Consider the following 22,379-nt stretch of genomic DNA (forward strand, 5'->3'; position numbering starts at 1 on the left):
GTCCTGGCCACTCCTACTGTAATGGCCACTAACTTTTTGTAGAATTTTACAGCTTATAAAGGGCAGCTACCTGGCCCAGTGGAGTCAGGAAGACTCATTTTCCTGAGTTCAAATCCAGCCTCACTCACTTACTGGCTGTCTGACCCTGGGTGAGTCAATGAACTCTGTTTGCCTCAGTTTCCTCATCTGTAAAATGAGCTGGAGAAGGAAATGGCCAACCACTCCAGTATCTCTGCCAAGAAAACCCCAAAAGAGTCGGACACAATTGAAAACCACTGAAAAACAAACAAATGTAAGACAGGGATATGGATAGAGTTTAGCACTGCAGGGAAGGCAACACAGTGGAAATTTCCAAGGGCTGCCATATCTGCCTGTGCTATGGCTATGTGTGTGCAGACGACATATTTTGTTGTTATTTCTGGTGTATCGGGACTCACTCCCTTGATAGTGTCAGTAGGGCATCCATATGCAAGGAGGAATGAGGAACAGACCGAAGATGACAATCTAATTGCAGAGAAGTAGCTCAGCTCTGTTGTTTCTGGAACGCTGGGTATTTGTTGTTGTTGTTCAGTCATTCCAGTCATGTCTGACTCTTTGTGACCCAATTGGGGGTTTTCTTGGCAGAGACACTGGAGTGGTTTACCATTTTCTTCCCCAGTTCATTTTATAAATGAGGAAACTGAGGCTAACAGGGTTAAATGATGCTCAAGATTGCACAGCTGGTCAGTGAGGCCATATTCAAGCTCAGATCTTCCTGACACTAGACATGGTGCTCTGTCTGCTGAATGGGTTTCTCCTTTGTGTCTGAGTCCTGCCTCCCATTCCCAGAGGCCTCTGGGAAGTCCTGTGCTTGAGTTTGCCCAGAGCATCTCTGAGTGCATCGTCAGTTACACTTCGAGGCATTGGTCCATGACGATTTGGTGCCTCCAGACTTCTCAGAAGCTCCATCCCTGATGGGTATCTCTGGAGATCTCTCCCTTCCTTCAAGGAATGGCTGCTAGGAGCCAGAGGAGCCATGAACCGACGCATGACCCAGAAGGAGATGGAACGAGTTAGGCGCCCATCTGAGCTGTCTTGGGAGTAGGGCCAGGGATGAATGACTTTATAGATGATTATCTTAGCCAATCAACTCTAATCAGTGTGTGCAGGGCCATGTTGTAGCCCCATCCCCTGGTCCACATCAGCTTTAATTATTTGCACATTGTTCGAGCCGGCAGCCGGGGAGGCTTTTGCGAAGGCTGTAAGGAATCAAGGTCTTTGAGGCGGCTCTTTCAAATAAACAATACAAAGAGTCTAGATGAGATTTTGAGAAGACCCTTTAAGCCCATCTGACTCTTTTTTCTTCCTTTTGGCTGAAGAAGGGGGAGGGGAGTGATGGTAACTGAAGAACAAAAAGGGAGCATGTGTTTCTGTATTAGAGGCACAAGGCGCTTTTATCTTACGGGCAGCCGGATCTGTCCTGCTGCTGGAGGAGTTGGATTGTGTTATTAAATTGAGTTTAAATCTTTAAAGAAAGTCGAGCCTTGGGGGCAGCAAGGTGGCTCAGTGGATAAAGAGCCAGATTTAGAGACAGGAGGTTCTGGGTTCAAATTTGACCTTAAACATGTCCAGCTGTGTGACCCTGGGCAAGTCACTTAACTCCAGTTATTTAACCCTTACTGCTCTTCTGCCTTGTAACCAATACGCAGTACTGATTTTAAGATGGAAGGTAAGGGGTTTAAAAAAGAGAATAGACAAATAAAAGGGATGTCTGTCCTCATTTTGTGGTGAGTAACCATATTGGTTTAACTAGAAACTTGGGGTACCTAAAGAAGAGTTTGAGAATAATAGAAATATGGGACATCAGGTGGGTACTAGCTTTTTTTTTTGCCTTAAATAGGTTGTTTTTCCCTTCAAGTGAGAGTCACAGAGGAAAAAATCATGACTATATCCTGCAAAAAGGATGAAAAATAAATTTAAAAGTATATTCAAAAAAGTCTTCCAGAAAACTTGAGTGGCCTTTAATTTAACATTTCACTTTAAAATCCCCGTCCTTTCAGCTCACACCCTCTTCTATCCTTGGATAACAGAAGATGGCTATTTCTCTCTAGCCAGTGTTCAGATTTTTGTACATTCTTCTGAAAAATACTAGAAATCTCAAGGGGAGAATCAGGGCTTCTTAACTTTGTTTCAGAAGAAGATCTGGGGGGCTTAGTGGATTGTAAGCTCAACATGAATCGGTTCACTAATGCAATATTGGTTACTTTTAAGGGAATCAGAGCTTTCAGAAATAAAGAGGTGAGAGTAGCACTGTATATCCGCAGCTCAAGGCAGACCAATATGGTTGTAATTGAGGTCACCGTTGAGGAAGGCTGTTGAAAAGCTGGAGAGTGTCCAAAGGAGGAAACCAGTTTGGGGAAGGGGTTCAGCCATGCATTGTGATTAAAAGGAACTGGGGAGGTGGAGCCCGGAGGAGAGAAGCTCGGAGGAGGGCAGGGACCCACCCTCACGCACTTGAAGGAGGGTGTCGGGCTTGTTCTTCCCAGAGAGCAACGAGAAGTTCTGAAGCCCCTTCCGGCTCGGTGAAGGACAAACCTTCTCCACGAGAGCGTCCAGCCTTTGGGTGGCCGCCTTCCTCGCTGCACCTACGGAAGCAGAGTATTCCTGGACCCTCGGCGGCGCCGTGGAAGGGGTTCTTGCTGAGAGTCGGACGTAGCCCGGCCCCTGAGGTTCCTGCCAGTGCGGGGGCCGCTCCGCTGCTCCTTTACTTGCTCGGGTGAAAACCAATGCCACCGCTGAGCCGCTGAGCCCGTGTGCTCAGGGCTGACGTGGTCAGTCTGTATTGTGCGGACGCATGAATACAAACACACATACATGTGTGCAGTGCAGGGGTGTGCACGCGTGTGTGCGTGTGCACGCGTGTGTGCCGACCAGCCCCCAGGGCTAGCCTGCTAAGATTCCGCTCCATCTGAGCTGTGTGGTTTCTTCATGCCACGCTGGCTCGGGGAGGGCCGGAGCCGTTCTCGCCCTGGCCGTGTCCCCAGCACGACGTCCACGGGCAGCAGCACCTAGGGGCGATGCTGGGCCGTCCCCGCGGCGGCTGTTCTCGTGGATCTCGCGGAAAGCCCGCTCTAACCCCCGCCTCCCGTCTGGCTCTCCCCGCAGGTGCTGATCTACAGCGGGCAGCTGGACATCATCGTGGCGGCATCCCTCACCGAGCGTTCCCTGATGGCCACAACCTGGAAGGGCCTCCACGACTACAAGAAGGCGGACAGAAAAGTGTGGAGGGTGCACAGCTCGGACGTGGATGTGGCCGGCTATGTCCGGCAGGTCGGGGACTTCCACCAGGTATGAGGTCATCTCGGGCGGGGAGAGGGCACCCCTCCCGAGGGGGGGGAGGGGTTGTAGGTTTCCCCTGTTGCCCAGTGGCCATAGGAGGCACTGTTTCTGCTGGGCCCTCCTGACCTGGAAAGACGGCCAGCAGGAGCTCCGGGGGGAGCGCCGCCCTTGGGAAGCACTTTCTGGCTTCTGAAAACCCGCCTGCTCCGCTGCCGCTGGCATGGGTGGAGGTACCCCCGTGTGGCTGAAAGCAGAGACCCGGCGGGTCCTGGGGCCTGCTAGCCTCCTGGGCCCAGAGATGTCGTCCAGTATTTCTGGGCTACCAACGCCAGCGGCCGCCATGAATACAGGGCCGCGTGGGAAGACTTCCGTGAGCCAAGAAAGCAAGCTGTAAAAGCGTGGAGCAATGCAGATGGAAAGCCCAAGAATCCAAAGGGAAAGTTGCGAAATGGCTGATCGAGGCTTGGCCCCCCAACGAAATGTGTGAGGCCAGAGGGAGGATGAGGCAGGGCCCAGCGGTGCCAGGAGCCATGTCACGGCGGGGCTCTTGATGCATTGGTGGGTTTTGCTGGGGGTTTCTTCTTCTTCTTTGAATTTTTCTGCCTTTTGGCACAAGAGATGACTCTTAAGGAGGGGACCAGAAGAGGAAGACAGAAGGTCATTTTAGCAATGTAAAACCAAAAAGATAGCAATCCGTTTCATTTGTAAACATAAAAAAGAAGGCCTCTTCGCTAGGCTGCAAAAATGTTTAATGTGATTGAGGGAGGCAGGAGGCGGCTCGCTGGATGAGAGCCAGCCTCAGCTATTTCCTAGCTGGGTGACAGTGAGCAAGTCACTTGGCCCTCATTGCCCAGCCCTCAGCACGCCTCTGGGTTGGAACCAATTCCAGTAATGATTCTAAAGTGGGCCTCGAAGGAAGGAGATGGCGAAGGGGGCGGGGAGGTCCCGGCCTCCCATGGGGGAGATGGATGGCAGCGGCCCAGTTCTGGAATGGCGGAGGATCCAGGAGGAAGGAAGGACTCGCGGCAGGGAGGGATCAAGAAAGGCCTCGCGTGGGAGGCCTTGAGCCAGGCTTGGAAGGCCGAGGGGGCTGCCGGAAATATGTTCCGGACGTGGCAGGACCCACAGCTGCTGCCTCCACCTGTTAGTGGCGGCCCGAGCCCCCGAGGCAGGGGAGACCTTCCCTGGCTGGCATCTGCCGGGTGGGCTCCGGGCTCTGTCTGCTGCCTCTCCCAAGTGCAGGCCCGAGGGGGAAAGGCCCTGGCTGTGGGCCTGCGGAACCTTGGGGAGGCAGGACCACCTGGGCACGAAACAGGACTTTTCTGGCTGCCAGAAATGGGGTGCAACGGGAGCGAAAGTCACGTGTGCTGGCGATGGGGGTGTGTCCCCCCCCCCCCCCCCGGGCTCTGCATTTTCTGTCGGTGATTTTAGAATGTTGGCCGGGTCTGAAGGCTGCCCGTGGCAGGGGCTGGAGACGGGGAGAGGAGGAGGAAGCCGCGGAGCAACAAAGGCGCTCTCTGTGCGGCTCGCTGCTGGAACGCTGTGCAAATGTCAAGCGTCTAATAACGAAAAAACGGGCCTCGACTGTAGCCTTGCTTTTCAGCATTCAGTGCCTAAAGCAGAAGCGCGGCTCTGTTTGCCAAGAAGGAACGCTTGCTGTCTGCCAAGCGCCACAGCTCTGAATGCTAAAACTGAAACCAAAGTCTGCGCGGGGGCCCAGGCTGTCCTCTACCGGGGCGACAGCCTCCCCGGAGGCCCCGCAAGCTTCTCTATCCACCAGAAAAGGACCCTGACCTTGCCTGCGGCTCCAGCTGGGCTCTCAGAGATGGGACAAATGGGCAAATGTAGGGGAGGCTCCGTCCCCAGCTCCCTTTTTAGTTTCTAGACTGGAGTTTTTAGGAACCCCAGAATTGGAAAGAGCTTTAAAAGCTCCAGCATTATTGGTGTGTTCTCTCAGACCTCACTTGATGCCCTGTAGTGATGGGGACCTCACTACCTCCTAAGGCATACCATCTCTCTTTGGGGTGACTCATTGCCAGGAAAGTGTTCCTTACACCAGGGTCAATCTACAGAAACGTTTTGTATATGACTAGCTGTGAGACTGTGAGCAAATGGCCTCATCTGTTGGTCCAAAAGAGCTGGAGGGACACAGTGACTGCAGTGTTCTTGCTCTAGAACTCTGCCATTCTGGGGGCAGCTAGGTGACTTGATGGGCTTAGAGACAGGAGGTGGGTTCCAATCTGGTCTCAGGCACTTCTTCTTTCCCCCCCCCCCCCCCCCCCCGCCATAGCCGACGCGCAATTCCATCGGGTATCACCTGTGTTCTTGATTCGAACCCATTGCCATGTTGTTGGTATTTGCATTAGAGTGTTCGTTTAGAGTCTCTCCTCAGTCATATCCCCTCAGCCGCTGTAGTCAAGCAGTTGCTTTTCCTCGGTGTTTTTACTCTCAGGTACTTCTTAGCTGTGTGGCCCTGGGTAAGTCACTTAACCCCCATTACCAAGCCCTTACTGCTATTCTGCCTTGGTACCAACACATACTATTAATACTAAAATGGTAAGTAAGTGCTTGGTTTTTTTAATTGAAAAATAAAAAGTAAACTCTCTAATTTTGCAACATTTCATGCTTCGAGGGTCTCTGATTGCACTAGTGAGGATCCACCCTCTAACAGGCAGCACAGCCCCAGCCTCTAAAGTGGTAGTAGCTGAAAAATCCATCTTCTGGCAGCCACCCTGATGCTCAGTTTCTCTGAACTTAGCTAGTCTGGTCTTTGGAAAACAGACGTGTGATGTGTTTTCCTGAAAACAGATAGTGTTTCAGTCTTGTCTGAATCTTCATGACCCCATTTGGGTTTCTTGGCAAAGATATTGGAGCAGTTGGCTTTTTCCTTCTCCAGCTCATTTTATAGATAAGGAAACTGAGGCCAACAGGGTTAAATGACTTGCACAGGGTAACACAGCTAGTAAGAGTCTCAGGCCAGATTTGAATTCAGTCTTCATGACTCCAAGTTATGTCACCTAGCTGCCCTGAAAACACATATAGTGCCTTTCTAAAGGGTTTTTAAACTGGGTAGACCAGATGAAATGTTTATTTAGAATGTAAACTCTATGGGTGAATTCATCCCATTCATATTCACAGTTATGACTATTAACTGTGTGTTTGTCCCTGTTTATCCTTCTTTTCCCACTCCATTCTCTCTCTCTGTCTCTCTCTCTTTCTCTCTCTCTGTCTCTGTCTCTCTCTGTCTCTCTGTCTCTCTCTCTGTCTCTCTCTCTGTCTCTCTCTCTCTTTCTCTCTCCCTCCCTCCTTTTAGCTTTTCTCTGTTTATATGTTTTGCTTTTGACCACTGCCTCCCCCAGTTCACCCTCCTTTCTTCATTCCCCCCTTGCCTTATTCCCCCCACCCTCCTACTTTCCTATATATTAAGGTAGGTTTCTATAGCTGATTGAGTGTGGGTAGTAGTCCCACTTTGAGCTCATTCCAATGAGAGTAAGGTTCAAGCAAAGCTTCCCCCCCCCCATCTTTTTCTCCACTATATTGATTCTTATGCACCTATTCATGAAATAGTTTACTCCCTTCTGTCTCTCCATTTCTCTTCTCCCCAGGGGTTCATCTTTCCTGCCCCTTGATTTTTTTTTCTCTTTTGGATATCAGTCTCTTCTATTCAGCTTTCTTCTTCTTAGAACCAATACTTGGTATCAATTCTAATATGGAAGGTAGGTTTAAAAAAAAAAAAGATGCATCCTGAGTATCACCTTCCAAAAAAAAAAAAGATGCATCCTGAGTATCACCTTCCCTGTGGAGCCATCCCTAATCCCCTCAACTGCTGGAGTCCTTCCTCTCTAACCACTTGTATTTTATTGCTTTATATTTTGTTGTACTTAACTCTCTTTCTTTGTGTTCTCTGGGTTTATAGATGCCCTTATTGCTTCCACTATTAAGACTAATCTCCTGGTTGGTAGGTCACTTCTTTTTTTTTGTCTTTATATCCACTGAATTCAGGACTGAAGATACAAAATTATAATTTACAATACAATTCTAAACATTTCTAATAACAGCAAAAAAGAGTAGATACAAAAAGACAATGTGAGTCTTAACAAATGTTTGCTGCAAATATTTAGCACCAATAGAGGGTGCTTAATAAATGCTTACTGATTGATTAATATGGGGGAAAGAATACTGGTTCTAAAGTCTGAGGCTCTGAGTTCTAATCCTACATATGATACTTATTTACCTGTATAGCCCTTATCAAGTCACTTCACCTCCTGTGCAATCTCAGGCTCTTTATCTGTAACATGAAGGAGCTCAATGGCCTCTGAGTGCCTTTCCAGCTCTAAGGCTATGATTCTATGATCCATTGATGGTATTAGCATGAATAGCCATTCTTCTCATTTAGTGCATTTCTGTTGGCCTTATTCCATTTGTGGAAGCTCATAATGTTTATTGTAAAGTTCAGCCTGAGCTGGGGCTTGTAAAGAAAGCTGAGGACAATGAAAAAGGACTTTTTTAGTTGTATTGGAGGAAGGAGAAGAATCCCTGAAGAAATAGCACCAGTTGGGGGGCAGCTGGGTAGCTCAATGGATTGAGAACCAGGCCTAGAGATGGGAGGTCTTAGGTTCAAATCTGACCTCAGACACTTTCCAGCTGTGTGACTCTGGACAAGTCACTTAACCCCCATTGCCTAGCCCTTACCACTCTTCTGCCTTGGAGCCAATACCCCGTATTGACTCCAAGACGGAAGGTAAGGGTTTAAAAAAAAAAGAAAGAAAGAAATAGCACCAGTTCTTGGAGTGAGTGGCTAAATGGCCATTTTTAAAAATCTCCATCTGTGATCTCATTCACAACTCCTTCTTCCACTGCAGGTCAGTCTTCATCTTTTGTCTACTTAAGGTCTTTGAGACTTGCCCAGGAGAATTAAGCCACTTATTCATAGCCAATATGGGCTCAAGCTAGGACTTGAACCTTCATCTTCTTGATTTTGAGATTGACTTTCTTTCTTCTCTGTCCAACTGACTCTTATAGGTCAATAAAATAACCCAGATAACCAAAAGAAGACAGGATTGTGCAACTCCAATTTTACTTCTATTATCTCTCTACCACTGGAAATTTCCCCCCTGAAAGGGATAGAAAGAATGGCTAATGGAGTTGAATCCCAAGTGAATTGATAGCCAGAAAGCATCTAGATGCCCTTAATATTTGCAAGTCACCAAGTCTAGACAGACAACATACAACCCAGTCTATTAAGCCACTCTCTAATGCCTCTAATGGCTGTCAACTTGGGTAGCATGGAGGAAGCCCATTGAGAATGAGCCCCATAGAAACCCAGGACTAGTGCCTGCGGTCCAACAAAACTAGATGCGGAGAGGTTCTTTTTCCCTAAGTTGGCTACTAGCAGATGGAGGAATCATTTGGCCACGGCAACCTGTTAAGCAGAGAAACACGAAACTCCTCTGTCCTTTCTTCAAAGAGGGTGGGCACCTGTAAGCACTGACCTTACCTTTGGGGGCACTCATTGGGAGATCCTTGAGCAGTGACCAACAGGTCCACAGAGGGGGCAATCCAGAATTGACCATCTGTCTTCCTTGCTTTGTTTTTCTCCAATAATTAAGACCTTTCCCCCACCTTGATAATGCCTTCTTTCAAATCAGCAATGCCTCCCAGCGTTTATGATGAACTTCCAAAGGAACAGATTGTTTGTGTGGCATCCTTAGGAATCCTGGGCTAAGACAACTGCCAGACTAGGGCTTCTCCACTTGGTTAATAGTGAGGAGCAGGCAAGAAAAGGGTTGAATCTTGTTTTCCTGTTAAAGAGGAAGGAAACTGCTAAGTAGATTTTGGACAGTGGCTAGAAGATGGGTTTGGCTTTGCTGGAGTAATTGTCCAGCTACATCTCAAATGAACCCCAGCCCTGTTGCCTCCTGCTAACAGAAGGACCTGAGGTCTAGAGCATTTCGCCAAGGTTCCAGGTGCGAGAAAATATGATTCATGTCAATGCAACATTTAGGAAGCATCTACTACAGGCTGGATACAGGGAATACAAAGACACCAAGAAAGGAATTCCTGTCCTCAAGGAGTTTACAGACTACTAAGTATACCAATTAGAAAATATCAAATAATTTCAAGGGAGTGAAAGTACTACTAGGGGGATTAGGAAGGGCTTCCTGTAGGAGGTGGTACCTCTACTGTGCTTTGAAAGAAGATAGGTCAAGGAAGAGGTGACATCCTTGATGAAAGGAAATTCTGAAAGCACTTGGAGATGAGGTTGATGCACACTCCATGCTCCCTGAATTTCAGACACTAGGGTCTGGCCAGTACAAAGTACAGGGGTAGAGAAGGAGTGATGAACTCTGGGTAAAGTTGGGAACCTAGTCTGGCTGCAAAGGAGAGTGATATGAAATAAGCTGGATAGGGGGGCTGGAAGAAGATGGTGGAGGGCCTTTCCAACCAGAAAGAGGAGTTCACCTTTTGTTACCTTGAGAATAAAAGGCTTCCTGGGCTTCCCTGTGGGTGTGTCAGCAGTTTGAATGGACTGTTACATCCCAGGCATTGATATGAAGCAGCCCGTTTTGTCAAAGGGGTTGGCCCCCATGTAGGGAAGGGCACAGCCTTGGTTGTCTGAAATTCTCATCTGGAATCTTCCCCATAATTCCCCACATGGCAGTTCCCATTGGCAGTAGGCACGCTGCAGACTTACAAAGCAGCCTTTGTCCTCCTCCAGCATTGAGTATCACAGGATATCACATCTCATTGGCCTCAGCAGTCATTTAGATCCACCTGTAAAAGAACAAAGAATCCCCTGCATAACCTGCCCTAAGCCTCTGCCTGAATACCACCAACAAGGTGAAAGTGAGCTGCAAGGAGCTCTGCAGAGTTGATGGGATTCTGGGCTTGGAGTTCAAGGATTCAAATTCCTACTTGATTACTTATATCTTAGGTGCCCTCAAGCCAGCCACATAACCTGTCTTGGCCTCAGTTTCCTCACCTGTAAAATGAGCCTCTCATTTCCCTTCTATCTCTAAATCTGTGCTTCTTTCATTTATTCAATGGATTGCTGTAAAGATCAAATGAGATGGTGCTTTGTAAACCTTGAAGCTCCCAGGAGATACTACTTGTTGCCATTGTCATCCTGATTTTCCCCCAAAGGGAAGAGAACAAGCATGTATGCTAGACAGTGCAAAGCACTTTACAAATATCATCTCATTTGATTCTCACAACAATCCTGGGAGATAGGTGCTATCATTATCTCTATTTTACAATTGAAGAAACTGAGGCAAACTGAGATCCAGTGACTTCCCCAGGGTCACCCAGGTAGTCCTTCATCTCTCTTCATCACTGTTTTCCTTGGATCATGCCTGGCCTTTGAGAGATAATGTTTATTTAAAAGCTAAGGTGATGAAATGTGCTAAATATTATTTATTGGACAAGTCTTAAGCTAGCTCCTCAGTATCCAGTTACCGCTTGCCTGTGGCTCAGAAACATTCTCAGGGAGAGGTTGGGGGAGAGGAATTTCACATCTCCTTAAGTTATGACTAAGAACAGTAAAGAAAAGTGGCTATTTGGAATGATGAGCCTTTTAACAAACATGGCGGACATGATGATAGAAAGCTCTCTGAAACATGTCCTCCCAGATTGTCAAGTATTAAGTATTTGCTGACTTTATACATAGCAGGCTTCCAATCCATATGGGAGTGTGAGGAAAGAAAGACAGAGCTGGAATTTGGATCTGGGGATGAAAACTGAAAAACAAACTAATGACAACCACCACCAAAAACAGCCCACCAAAATATTTGGCATCCTTTGTCCACAAAGCAGATGTGAATGTTTGTATTCTTAATAGTTATTCTTCTTCAACAGGGTTTAGACTCTGACTCCTTCTAGCCATCTAAATATCTGGATACCCACCTCTTCTTTTTGCCTTTTCATACCCTTCCTTTTTTCTCCATATTCTCCCTCAAGCTTCCTTCCTTCCCTCCCTTTGTATATGCATTTACCTTTCTATTCTCGAGGGGTGACAATATTTCTTTTTGTCTTTGTACCATTAGTGCCTAACAGACCAGGTACACACGAGATGGTTATTCTATGCTTGCTGTTTGATTCATCTTTAAACAGGGCAAAAGTAGAAACAATGTTTAGCCCTAGTAATTGTGAGTTTCCAAATCAATGACTTTCCACACATAATAGGTGCCTAATCAGTGTTTGTTGATTGACTGATTTAGGATTTCCTCTGTTTTCACCAGCCCATTCAGTTTAGTGCCAGATTGGAATTTCCTTCAACCCCTCATTCCAATTTGATGGTCATAAGTTCATTTTGATTCCAAGGCTGTCCTCAAGCCTTGCCTCAATCTGAGGGCTACAGAGATGGGTATGTTTCAACTTTAGTTTCAGCCACACACAAGCCTACCTTGGAACATCAAGCAAAGGCTTAGTCTTTATATCCTGCTCTGCTCTACTGCCAGAAATCTACATCAGAGAATAGACTTGGCACTTTTCTGCCTCTTCGTTCTTCTGGGGCTTCACATGCTGGCACTTACTGGCTATTACTCACCCATTTGTGCAGCTGGTGTTCCCACATCTGGTCTGCAGTACCCTCTTCTCTGTCCTCATTTCCTCGTACCCTAGGGGAAAAGCCCCTGAGTGCTCCTCCACCACCACCCTTTTTAACTTGAAATTACATCAACTAAGAGCACTGAAGGAAGTCAGTTATTCATTCAACACACATTTATTAAGCCAGTTATTGGACTAAAGAATTAGACATTGTAATAAGGGTGCTGAATTGTAATACAGGATTATTTGAGTGGTAAATGATAACTAAAGATCAGATCTGCCAATCTTCTCCCTTCCTCCCTTCCTTCCTTTAACCCCTGGTTACCTCCCTCCTCCCTTCTTGTCCCTCCTCCCTTCCTCCCTTTCTCCCTCCTATTTCCTGTTGATTCTTCAGTTGGTCTCTCTCAATCAACTCCGAGTGGTATATCAAATAAATCACTCTTTTCTCTTCTCTAAGATAAGTAAGGGATTTATGGGGAGAAAGGGAAAGATAAGAAATGGAGGGAAAGAGGGTTTGGGGTTTCCCTAAACACTAGAATAATTCCTAGGTAGGAGGATGGAGGTATATAGTTCAGTTTGGGAAAATGGGTTAACAGGTCTGGAAATTCAGTCACTGTAGCACAGCAGAGACATCAGAGAGAGCTGGATGTTGTCCTTCTTCTTTCTGTCCCCAAGCCCAGAGACCAGATTTCCGTTTGTTCTGATCCTTCTCCACAGTCTTTTCTGGTCCCCATTCTAATTCGATGTTCTCCTTGAGTGACAGCTCTGGAGTCGTGGCTTTTCCAGCCTTTTCTGCAGACTTCTTTTTCTCTCCTCCCCAACACGCAAGGAAAAGCAAAAACACTCCCTGCCTTCAGGGAGTTCACAGTCCATTGGTGGGGTAGACAAAATGTAAATACGTTGTATACACGAGATATATAAAGGGAAATATCATTGTTGGGGCACTTTTGATGAGTGCAGAACTATAGTTACTATTATTTTTTTCTTTCTTAAAACCTTTATCTTCCATCTCAGCATCAATACTGTGTATTGGTTCCAAGACAGAAGAGCAGTAAGGGCTAGGCAATGGGGGTCAAGTGATTTACTTATCCAGGGTCACACAATTAAGAAGTATCTGAGGCTAGATTTGAATCCATGACCTTCAGTCTGTAGGCCTGACTCAATCTACAGAGCCACCCAGCTGCCCCCATTACTATTATTTTTCTTAACACTTTGCACTGTGGGCTCCATGAAGAAGCTCCTTTTGCCCAGGTTTTTTGCATATGATCTAGGAAAATGCTTCCACCGAGGTCTTAGTTTGCAGGGGATGACTGTTACATTCAGATTCTGTGATTCTGAAAAGGCACCACCCATGGCTCTAATTCAGGCTGTAGGATCCCAGGTGGAGGGCTGGGAGGGGGTTTCCAGCTCATCTCCCACATTTTACAGGTAAAACAAAAACTGAGGCCCAGAAAGGTTCCAATTCACTACGTAGGGGCAGAGGTGGGATTCAAACCCAGGCCCTTGCTTCCCATTGTTCTTTCCACAGGCGTGTCTGAGCATCCAGGGTTCCAGGCTCTGACAGGCTGCCTCCCAAGAGTTTCGGTGGGTTCCGGCTTTTCTTCCCCCTCATGTCTCCCCAAAAGCTTTTGCTGGCCTGCTGCAGCTGCAGGACTGGCTGCTCCCCAGTTGTCCAGGGAACGTCGTGGCTGGTGATTTCATCAGAGTGCACAAGAGCAGCCACTCATCGGTGACATCGCGTTTGGAAGGGCTGCTCCAGGCACTGAGAGATGAAGCAGCTTGCCCAGGCCACACAGCCGCTCTGCGCCAGCGGCCGGGCTTTGCCACCCATCCCCACCGCCAGGCCTTTGCCAAGCTGCCTCTCATCCCGGCTCTGCCAGCAGAATAGGGGGCTAGAAACACTTCTCTTGGAGCTTTGCTATTTCCCCAGCTGTCCATTCAGTCCATCAGAGCTTCTTCCCAATGCCACATACAAGAACAAAGGAGGCGGCAGATCCAAGGACGAGGGTCCTGTCTGTGGAGCAGGGCCCTTGGGCCAAGGCAAGTCGGCGAGCATTTATTAAGCATCTACTGTATGCCAGGCACCATGCTAAGTCCTGAGGACCCAAAGGAGGGAAAAAGAAAAAGAAGTTCCTGTTCTCTGGAGGAGACAACACACACACAACTGCATACCAATAAGATATGCCCAGGATAGATTGGGCAGCTTGGCTGTGCGGTGGAGAGGGAGCCAGACCTGGAGTCAGCAGGACTCATCTTCCTGAGTTCAAATCCAGCTTCAAATACTTCTTAGCTCTGTGATCCTGGGCAAGCCACTTGACCCTGTGTGCCTCAATTTTCTCACCTGTAAAATGAGCTGGAGGAGGAAATGGGAAACTAGCTATGTGACCCTGGGCAAGTCACTTTACCCTGTTGACTTCAGGTTCATCATCACCTATAAAATGAGCTGGAGGAGGAAATAGAAACCCACTCCAGTATCTCTGCCAAGAAAACCCTAAAAGAGGTCACGAAGAGTCAGACATGACTGAAAAATGACTAAAGATCAATAGGAGAAATTGGAGATAGCTTCAGAGAGAAGGCACTAAGGTTGAGGAGGGCTGGGAAAGCCAGGTGACCGAAGTTGAGAGTACCTAAAACTTGAAGGAAGACAGAAAAGCTAGGAGAGATGAGGAAGAGCATTCCAGGCAGGGAGGACTGTCAGTGCAAATACCTGGAGTCTGGAGATGGGAATATCTCCTGCAAGGAACAGCAAGGAGCCCTGTGTCTTCGATCCAAGGTCTAAGAAGTCTGAGAAGTAAGGAAGGGGTCAGGCTATGAAGGGCTTTAAAGGTCAAATCCAATTTTACATTTGATCCTGGAGGAGTTGATTGACTAGGAAAATAGGATGGTCAGACCTGGGCTTTGGGAAGATGTAGTCTACAGGAAAGTGGAGGATAGACTGGAGTAGGGATTAACTTGAAGAGTGGGACCAACTAATAACCTAGTGTTGCAAATATCTCTGACTCTTGGCTGCATGTCCTTGGGCAAGTCACCGAATCTCTCTGAACCTCAGTTTCTTTTTCTGTAAAATGAGGCTGCTGACCACTGAGGTCCCTTCCAGCTTCAGAATTAGAGTCCTATGAGCTGAGATGCTAGAAGGGGAAGCAGAACGGAGATCGGCTTAGGCCAAAGGATTTTCAACTCCGAAATATTTCTGTCCTTTTCTGAAGGAACAATGACTTGGGGAGTTTCTGGGTTGTTGTTTCTTTTTCCTCTGTCTTTAAAAAACGCCAGTTGGTTCCTGAAGGCAGGCGAGGGAAATCATAAACAATAGCGACTTCCAACTCAACTCAGTATTTGCCAAGAGTTGGAACAGAATTCTCACATCGTTGTGTCTTATTCTAACAGGCTGATTAACATAAGAAGAATGCTTCTAAATTAAGCTCCCAAATATGCACTTACTTAATCATCAGGGAGCTAATTTATTGTATTATTTCCAATATAAATGGGCTTGCCCATCCATTTACTGTCTAACAGGCAGTTCAGCTTGCGAGGGAGAGTTTCTCGGAGCTGTTGCACCATCCACTGTGAGTGGTTTTTAATCATCTGCTCCAATTTTGCAGACAGTCATTTTATTAAGTGGAAAGTGGATAAATACTTATTAGGAAACCTAGAATTTAAAGCCCAAATTGAGTGGCTTTTGGAAATCAATGGGCTTCGGGGAGGAAAGAAATGGGGTGGTGGAGGGAGGGGGAGAGAGAGGGGAAGGTGAAACACTTCCATTTGTTCTTTTCATTTGGCAGTAGCTGAAATGAGCCCGGTGGCTTGTAGGGTTGTAAAACAAAGGAGAGACACAGAGAGACAGAGATTGGAAGAAAGAGAAAGGAGAGAGCGAGGAAATGGAGGAGAGGAGAGAAAAGAGGAAAAAAGGATGGAGGAGGGGCTAGCTGCAGGCAGACTGAATAATTTTCTTTCCCTGGAAGTTGGCTCTGGATTGGCAGTAAGCTTATCTTGGGTGGTGGTGTTCAGTCACTCAGTCATGCCTGAGCCTTCATGACGCCATGGGCCACAGCACAGCAGGCATTTCTGTCCCCCACTGTCTCTCAAAGTCTGGCCAAGTTCACGTTCATTGTCTCCTTTCTATCTTGGGTGAGGACATGGCATTTCAGCTTTGTGCGAGCTCGTCTGGTGGGAGGCTGGCATTTTAGTGCAGATGGCACCAAACCAACCCGTGTCAGTATGGCCATCCTCCTGCCATCTGGTGGGCCCTGAATCCTAAATTCCTGGATTCTAGGAGCAGTGGTGGGTTTAGAACCATGGAGAACCCCAAACCTTGCTTCATCTAGAGCTGTCTCAAAAGTACAGGCCATTTCTAAAGAGACTGGCAGTCTTGAGTCAAGAAGGCTTGATTTTAAATCTAGCTCCTCAAATACTTACTAACTATGTGAACCAGGACAAGAAACTTAACCTCTGTGCCTCTGTTTCCTCATCTGTAAAATGGGGATAATAATAGCCCCTACCTCCCAGGGTTATTGTGAGGACTGAATAAGTATCCATCCATCCATCCATCTATCTATCTGTCTGTCTGTCTGTCTGTCTATTGTGAAAGGTAACTTTTTTATCTTAACTTAATCAAGTATTTGGAGTGCTCCACCCTTTTAACTTAAACAGTCAGGAACTTGAGGACCCTTTTGATAAAAGCTCACACCCTCAGAGGATGGGAGGTGGATCCCACAGTCACTGCCCAGGGTCAGTGCCAGGCAAATTAAGAAACTGCTTCCTGAGATGCGAGGGGAGAGCTGATGGACGGAGAAAACTGCATATAATTGGGAGCCTCTGTAACCCTTTTTGGCAGCTCAGCCCTTTGGTCTTTTGTGGCTCAGCTTGATTAGGCATTCAATTCTGTCTTCGATTCAGCATTGGTGGCTCAGGGAGTTTGGCTTTGGTGACTTGCTTGAGTTGAGGAGACCCCGGCCAGAGACACTGGCTCTTCGGCTCTTCTGTCTTTGGTGGGATGCTCTCTTAGGTATGAAGGCCCTCAGATCCAGACTCAGGGTATTTAGCTAGGCAATATTCCCTGTCTCCTTCCTACCTTTCCCCCATGACTATCTCTACCTTGCTGTAGTAAAGCTACTAAAGCTACTAACAGCCTTCTGACTTGAGTTAATTTATATAAATGGCGACCACAATGATTTTTAAATTCTTATATTTGCCAAACCCATTTTAATGATTATACTATTTTTCTGTCTGTCTAATCTATCAATCTATCTGTCTATCTCTATCTAACCATCTCTCTTTCTCTGTATATATTTATATCTAACTAACAATCTGTCTAACTGCTATCTGTCTTTCTGTGGCTTGTCTGTCTGTCTGTCTAAGCATCTCTATCTCTATTTATCTAACTAACTGCCTCTGTAACTGCTGTCTGTCTTTCTGTGGCCTGTATCTAGCCATCCATTCGTCTGTAAGGGGAGGAGGTTGGACTACATGGATTCTGTGGTGCCTTCCTGCTCTACTGTTATGATCTGAAGGAATACTCAGGTGCTGCGCGGTCTAAAGACCCTGCGGAGGCCGGACCCTGGTATCTGCTCCCTTTCCTAGCTCTCTTGGGATTCCAGAGTAGTGCAGGACCTCCCAGAGCCCTGGAGTCTCCTGCTGGACCTTGGGAAAGAGGCCTGGAGGGGGACTGAACTGCCTCCCTGCTCTCTGCAAGGCCAGGCAGGAAGCTGGGGTCACAGAAGATGTAAGCAGACACCAGCTCCTCACTGGGCCCATTGTTCTTGGGGACAAAGTCTGGAATCTCTGAGGCCTCTCAGGGCACCAACCAGCAGCAGCGTCTGTTCTCCATCTGAATGTAGAAGCTGGGGAGCAAGGAAGAAGGCTTTGGTAGCGCTTAGCCGTGTCTCGTGCTCAATAGACTCCAGTGGCTCCTTCCCTCTTCCCTCAAAGGCTTTAAAGCCCTTCCCAACTTGGCCAGCTCGTACCTCACCAGTCCATGTGCTTTATAATCTAGGCACAGTAGTCGGTTTGCAAACCCTCACACAGGACGTCTCCTGACTTCCTGCCTTTGTCTTGGTCATCCGCCATGCCTGCATCATTCTCCCTCCTCACCTCCTCCTCCTGGCCTCCTCCAAACTCACCTTCACTCTCATCTTCTCCAGGAGACCGCCCTAGCTTCTCCCAGGGGTGCCTGCCTTCTGAGATGGCTTTCCACTGTTTTATCTTTCCCCAATGACACACAGACTGTTAACAATCGTTTTTTAACATTTTAATCCCAAATTCTTCCCCTCCCTCCCTTCTCCCGTCCTGAGATGATGAGTAATTGGAGAGAGGTTTGCCAGGGCGATGGGGCCAAGCCGACTTTCCGTTTATGTTGTAAACAGTTTGTGTGTAAATAGCTGTGTGTCACCTCCCCGATTAGAGTGCAGGTTTCCTGAGGACGGCTCAGCTCTTTCCTTCCTCGGCATCCCCAGGGCTAAGCCCAGTGCCTGACTGAATCACTGATTGGCTGACTCGGGAAAGAAGAGGGAGGAAGAGCAGAAGAAAGGGGTTGTGTTGGGGCTTTGGTAGGGCTGGATGCCTCTGGGCATTGGAATTCACACTGTAATGTCTAATTTCTGTCTCAGTTCAGATCTCATCCTCTGCCAAAAAAGGGGGAGAAGTAGGCAGGGAAAGGGCCATCTTCCTCCACCGAGCGCCTCTTCCTCAGGGACTTCTGAAAATCTTACCTCTTTCCAAGATGGGAAGGGAAGCAATTTTTTGGAAGATCCACTGCTTGAGACCTTGCCCTTCCTATGCCACAAGCAACACGGCTGAGCAAATAGTGTGGACGGGTGAGGGAGAAGGAGCAGCTATTTCATCATCTGTAGAATAGCAGAATCAATCCTTTCCAACGTGAAAACCTGAGTCACATTAGAGATGCAGGGGGCCATAGCAGAAAGAGTACTGGATGGGAAGCTAGGAAGCTCAGTGGTCAGAGAGCCAGGCCTGGAGATGGGAGATTCTAGGTTCAAATCTGACCTCAGATGATTCCTAACTGTGTGACCCAGGGCAAGTCACTAACCCCCATTCCCTAGCCCTAACCACTCTTCTGCCTTGGAACCAGTATACAGTATTGATTCTAAGCTAGGAGGGAAAAAAGAAGTTTTAAGAGAGAGAGAGAGAGACAGAGAGTCAGAGACAGAGACAGAGAGACAGAGACAGAGAGACAGAGACAGAGAGAAACAGACAGAGAGAGAGACAGAGAGAGAGACAGACAGAGACAGAGAGACAGACAGAGAGAAACAGAGACAAGAGAGAGAGACAGAGAGAGAGAGAGACAGAGACAGAGACAGAGAGAGAGAGAGAGACAGAGACAGAGAGAAACAGAGACAGAGAGAGAGACAGAGACAGAGAGAGAGAGAGACAGAGAGAGAGAGAGGGAGGGAGAGAGAGAGAGAGAGAGAGAGAGAGAGAGAGAGAGAGGGAGAGAGAGACAGAGAGAGACAGAGAGAGACAGAGAGAGAGAGAAACAGATAAGCATGAGGCTATTGAAATTCCAGTTGAAATCTGTCCTCTGACTCTTATTCCCTGGGAGACCTACAGGGAATTGTCTAGGTGTTTCAGGAAGTTCCCTAGAATGGGTTTGCACTAGTTTTGCTGGAGGGGGTCCCTTCCAGGAAAGACTCTTTCCATATTTTATAGATGATGAAATTGAGCTCAGAGAGAGTGAAAAAGATTTCTTCATGGTCACAGGAATAGGAAGAGATGGAGTCACTGGAAGGAGACCCCTGATCTCCTCACTGTTTGCATTAGACCTCAGGCCACCTCTAGTGGGTTGGCATATGTGTAGTACATCAACATGATGGCGTGGACCATTCCAGGTTCCACTGTCTGCTCAGCCTCCTGGACTCCAACTTGTCTATCCTTCCTAAAATGTGATGCCCTGGACTGATCACTGTGCTGCCTAAAGTGGAGTATAATTGGACCGACACCGCTGTCAATAACTCTTTTTTTAAAAACCTTTACCCTTCATCTCAGAATCAATACTGTGAATTGGTTCCAAGGCAGAAGAGTGGTGGTAAGGGCTAGGCAATGGGGGTCAAGTGACTTGTCCAGGGTCACACAGTTGGGAAGTGTCTGAGGTCAGATTTGAACCCAGGACCTCCTGTTTCTAGGCCTGGTTCTCAATCCACTGAGCTACCCAGCTGCCCCTTCAGTTCTTTTTTTTTTTTAATGGAACTAGTCAGTACCTTCTTCTTCTTATACTCATAGCATTGATGTTTCAAGGCCAACTACAGAAATTTTCACTTTTCTTTCTTAAGTGAGGGCAGAGACTGTCTTTTGTCTCTTTTTGTATTCCCAGCAGCTAGCAAAGTGTCTAGTAAATGTTTGTTGATTGACCATTGATCCAGCTAGTTGCACTAGCATGTTGAGATGGTTTTAGACTTGGACGTGGTCACCTCTTCCTCAGTGTCTAAGTCACTCTCTTGAAGATGAATGGACAGACACATTAAGCTATAATTTATTTATTCCCACTTACAAGTTAATGACTGCTTGAGAGTTAGTGGAGCACAGTGGACAATATAATCCATCAAGCTTTTAAGTTCACATTGAAAGGCAGCATTTGAAGTCCATTTTACTTTATTTTGTTTTGATATTTAGAAAATGATACTCTTTGGTTTAAATAGCCTCCAGCCATAAATACAAATAAAATTCACTCCCATCCAAAGGACATGAGTGGTTTGGCCTTTGGGGTCTTTATATACACAATATCTACTACAGCACCTAGTACAGTATCGAGTAGGAGCTTAAATATTTGTCTGGCTAAGTCCAAATAAAAATGCCATATAGAAAAGAATAGCTCATTCAGTTTAATTCACCAAGCATTTACTAATCAATTACTATTATGTGCAAGGCATTGTGCTAAGACAATAATTTAAGAAGATGCAAGCAGCTAAGTGGCTCAGTGGATAGAGAGTCAGGACAGGAGTTGAAAAGTCCTGGGTTCAAATCTGGCCTCAGTTACTTCCTAGCTGTGTGACCCTGGGCAAGTCACTTAACCCCAATAGCCTAGACATTGCCATTCTTCTGTCTTGGAAAGAAGGAAGGAAGGAAGGAAGGAAGGTAGGAAGCTTACCTAAGAATGAGAAACCAGATGCATAGTAGGTCCAATAGCTACCTCATTATTATTGAGTAATGACAATAACACTGTTGCAGCCAGGGCAGAAACATTTTGCTGGCTCTTAGTATAAACACCTTTCTGTTCAGGGTTTCCATCTTTCAGTTCTTCTCTGTTGAAGTTATCCAAACAGAATTGAGAGGAAGAAAGAAAAAAATATATTCTTCCTTACTGGAGTTGTGATAATAGCTAAAATTATGTGACATTCACTTACTCTCTCTTGGCCTCAGTTTTGTCATCTATAAAATAGGGATAATAACAGCTCTTATCCACCAGGGTTGTTGTGAGGATCAAATGAGAAAATATTCATTAAGTGTGAAGATTAAATTTAACTCTCCCCTGATTGTGAAAATGTAAATAATTAACTCTCCTGATTGTGAAGATTAAATTGTAACCCTTGCCTATTCTTAGCTTACTCACCAAAAGTATAAATACCCTACTTAAAAGTTGAGTAGGAAGATCTGCCCATTTTTAGATTGAATCACCAAAGGTATTAACACCCCATTCACACTTGAGTGGGGGAGGTCGGTGACCCATGTGTGTGATAGTGGGTGACAAATCAGAATTGACTGACTGCCTCCTGGGCTGTCCTAAAGCAGGACTTCAACTGTGATTGGTAGACGTAGAATTATGGGAAGACACAGGAAGTGATGCAAGAGAAAGTGTCTTTAAAAGGGAGTGACAACTTCCTGAGTTCCTTTCTACTGGCAGTTCTTCATTCTTTGAAGTGGAGGCTAGTGAAGAATGTGCTGACTGGACCTGAGACCCTGTTCCTGGTGAGGCTATTCTAAAATCTCTTCCTTTGAACTGACACATGGCGAGTGAAAAGACCAGCTTTTTCTGAAGAGACTTTCCCAGGTCCTCAGCTTTGCCATAGCCTAAGGACTAACTCTCCCTGCCCAGGGCCAGGAGTAAATTACTTAGTTCTTATGCTAGATATCTTACCCCATCTTCTCTGATTTTCTTACTTCACTCTTTCTACATTTTGTAAATAAATTATAAATAAATCACTTTGGAATAAATTAAATTCTTGGTGACCACACTCTTAAATAATCCAGTCCAACCTTTTTAAAAATAACCCCCTTTTTCCCCTACAAAAGAGCTTTGAAAACCTTAATGCACTGTGTAAATGATGATGATGATGATGATGATGACAAATGGTGATGGTGATGATATAATTATTCTAGAGGAAGCCTGGTATAGGACATTGAAGTGCTACATTTGTAAGCATGAAATCTCCATTCAAATCTTACCTTTGATGTTAGATGTGTGACCTTGGTTAATTCATTTCATTTTTGTGAACACCTAGTAGGTGCTATATAAATGCTTATTTCCTTCCCTTTTCCCTGGACTTGATTTGTCTTATTTAATTTACAAGGAG

The 22,379-nt window shown here is 46.4% G+C and overlaps 1 protein-coding gene across 1 annotated transcript in view; it reads left to right on the forward strand.

Annotated features, from left to right (window-relative positions):
• The window catches only part of CPVL (carboxypeptidase vitellogenic like), a 134,947-nt gene that overhangs the window by 109,099 nt on the left and 3,469 nt on the right, over positions 1–22,379 (forward strand). The window contains exon 12 of the mRNA XM_007505266.2: positions 3,145–3,327. Coding sequence (XP_007505328.2) covers positions 3,145–3,327 — 183 coding nt within the window. The remainder of the gene's footprint in view (positions 1–3,144; positions 3,328–22,379) is intronic.

Source organism: Monodelphis domestica, chromosome 5, assembly GCF_027887165.1.
Source record: "Monodelphis domestica isolate mMonDom1 chromosome 5, mMonDom1.pri, whole genome shotgun sequence".
Taxonomy (NCBI): domain Eukaryota; kingdom Metazoa; phylum Chordata; class Mammalia; order Didelphimorphia; family Didelphidae; genus Monodelphis; species Monodelphis domestica.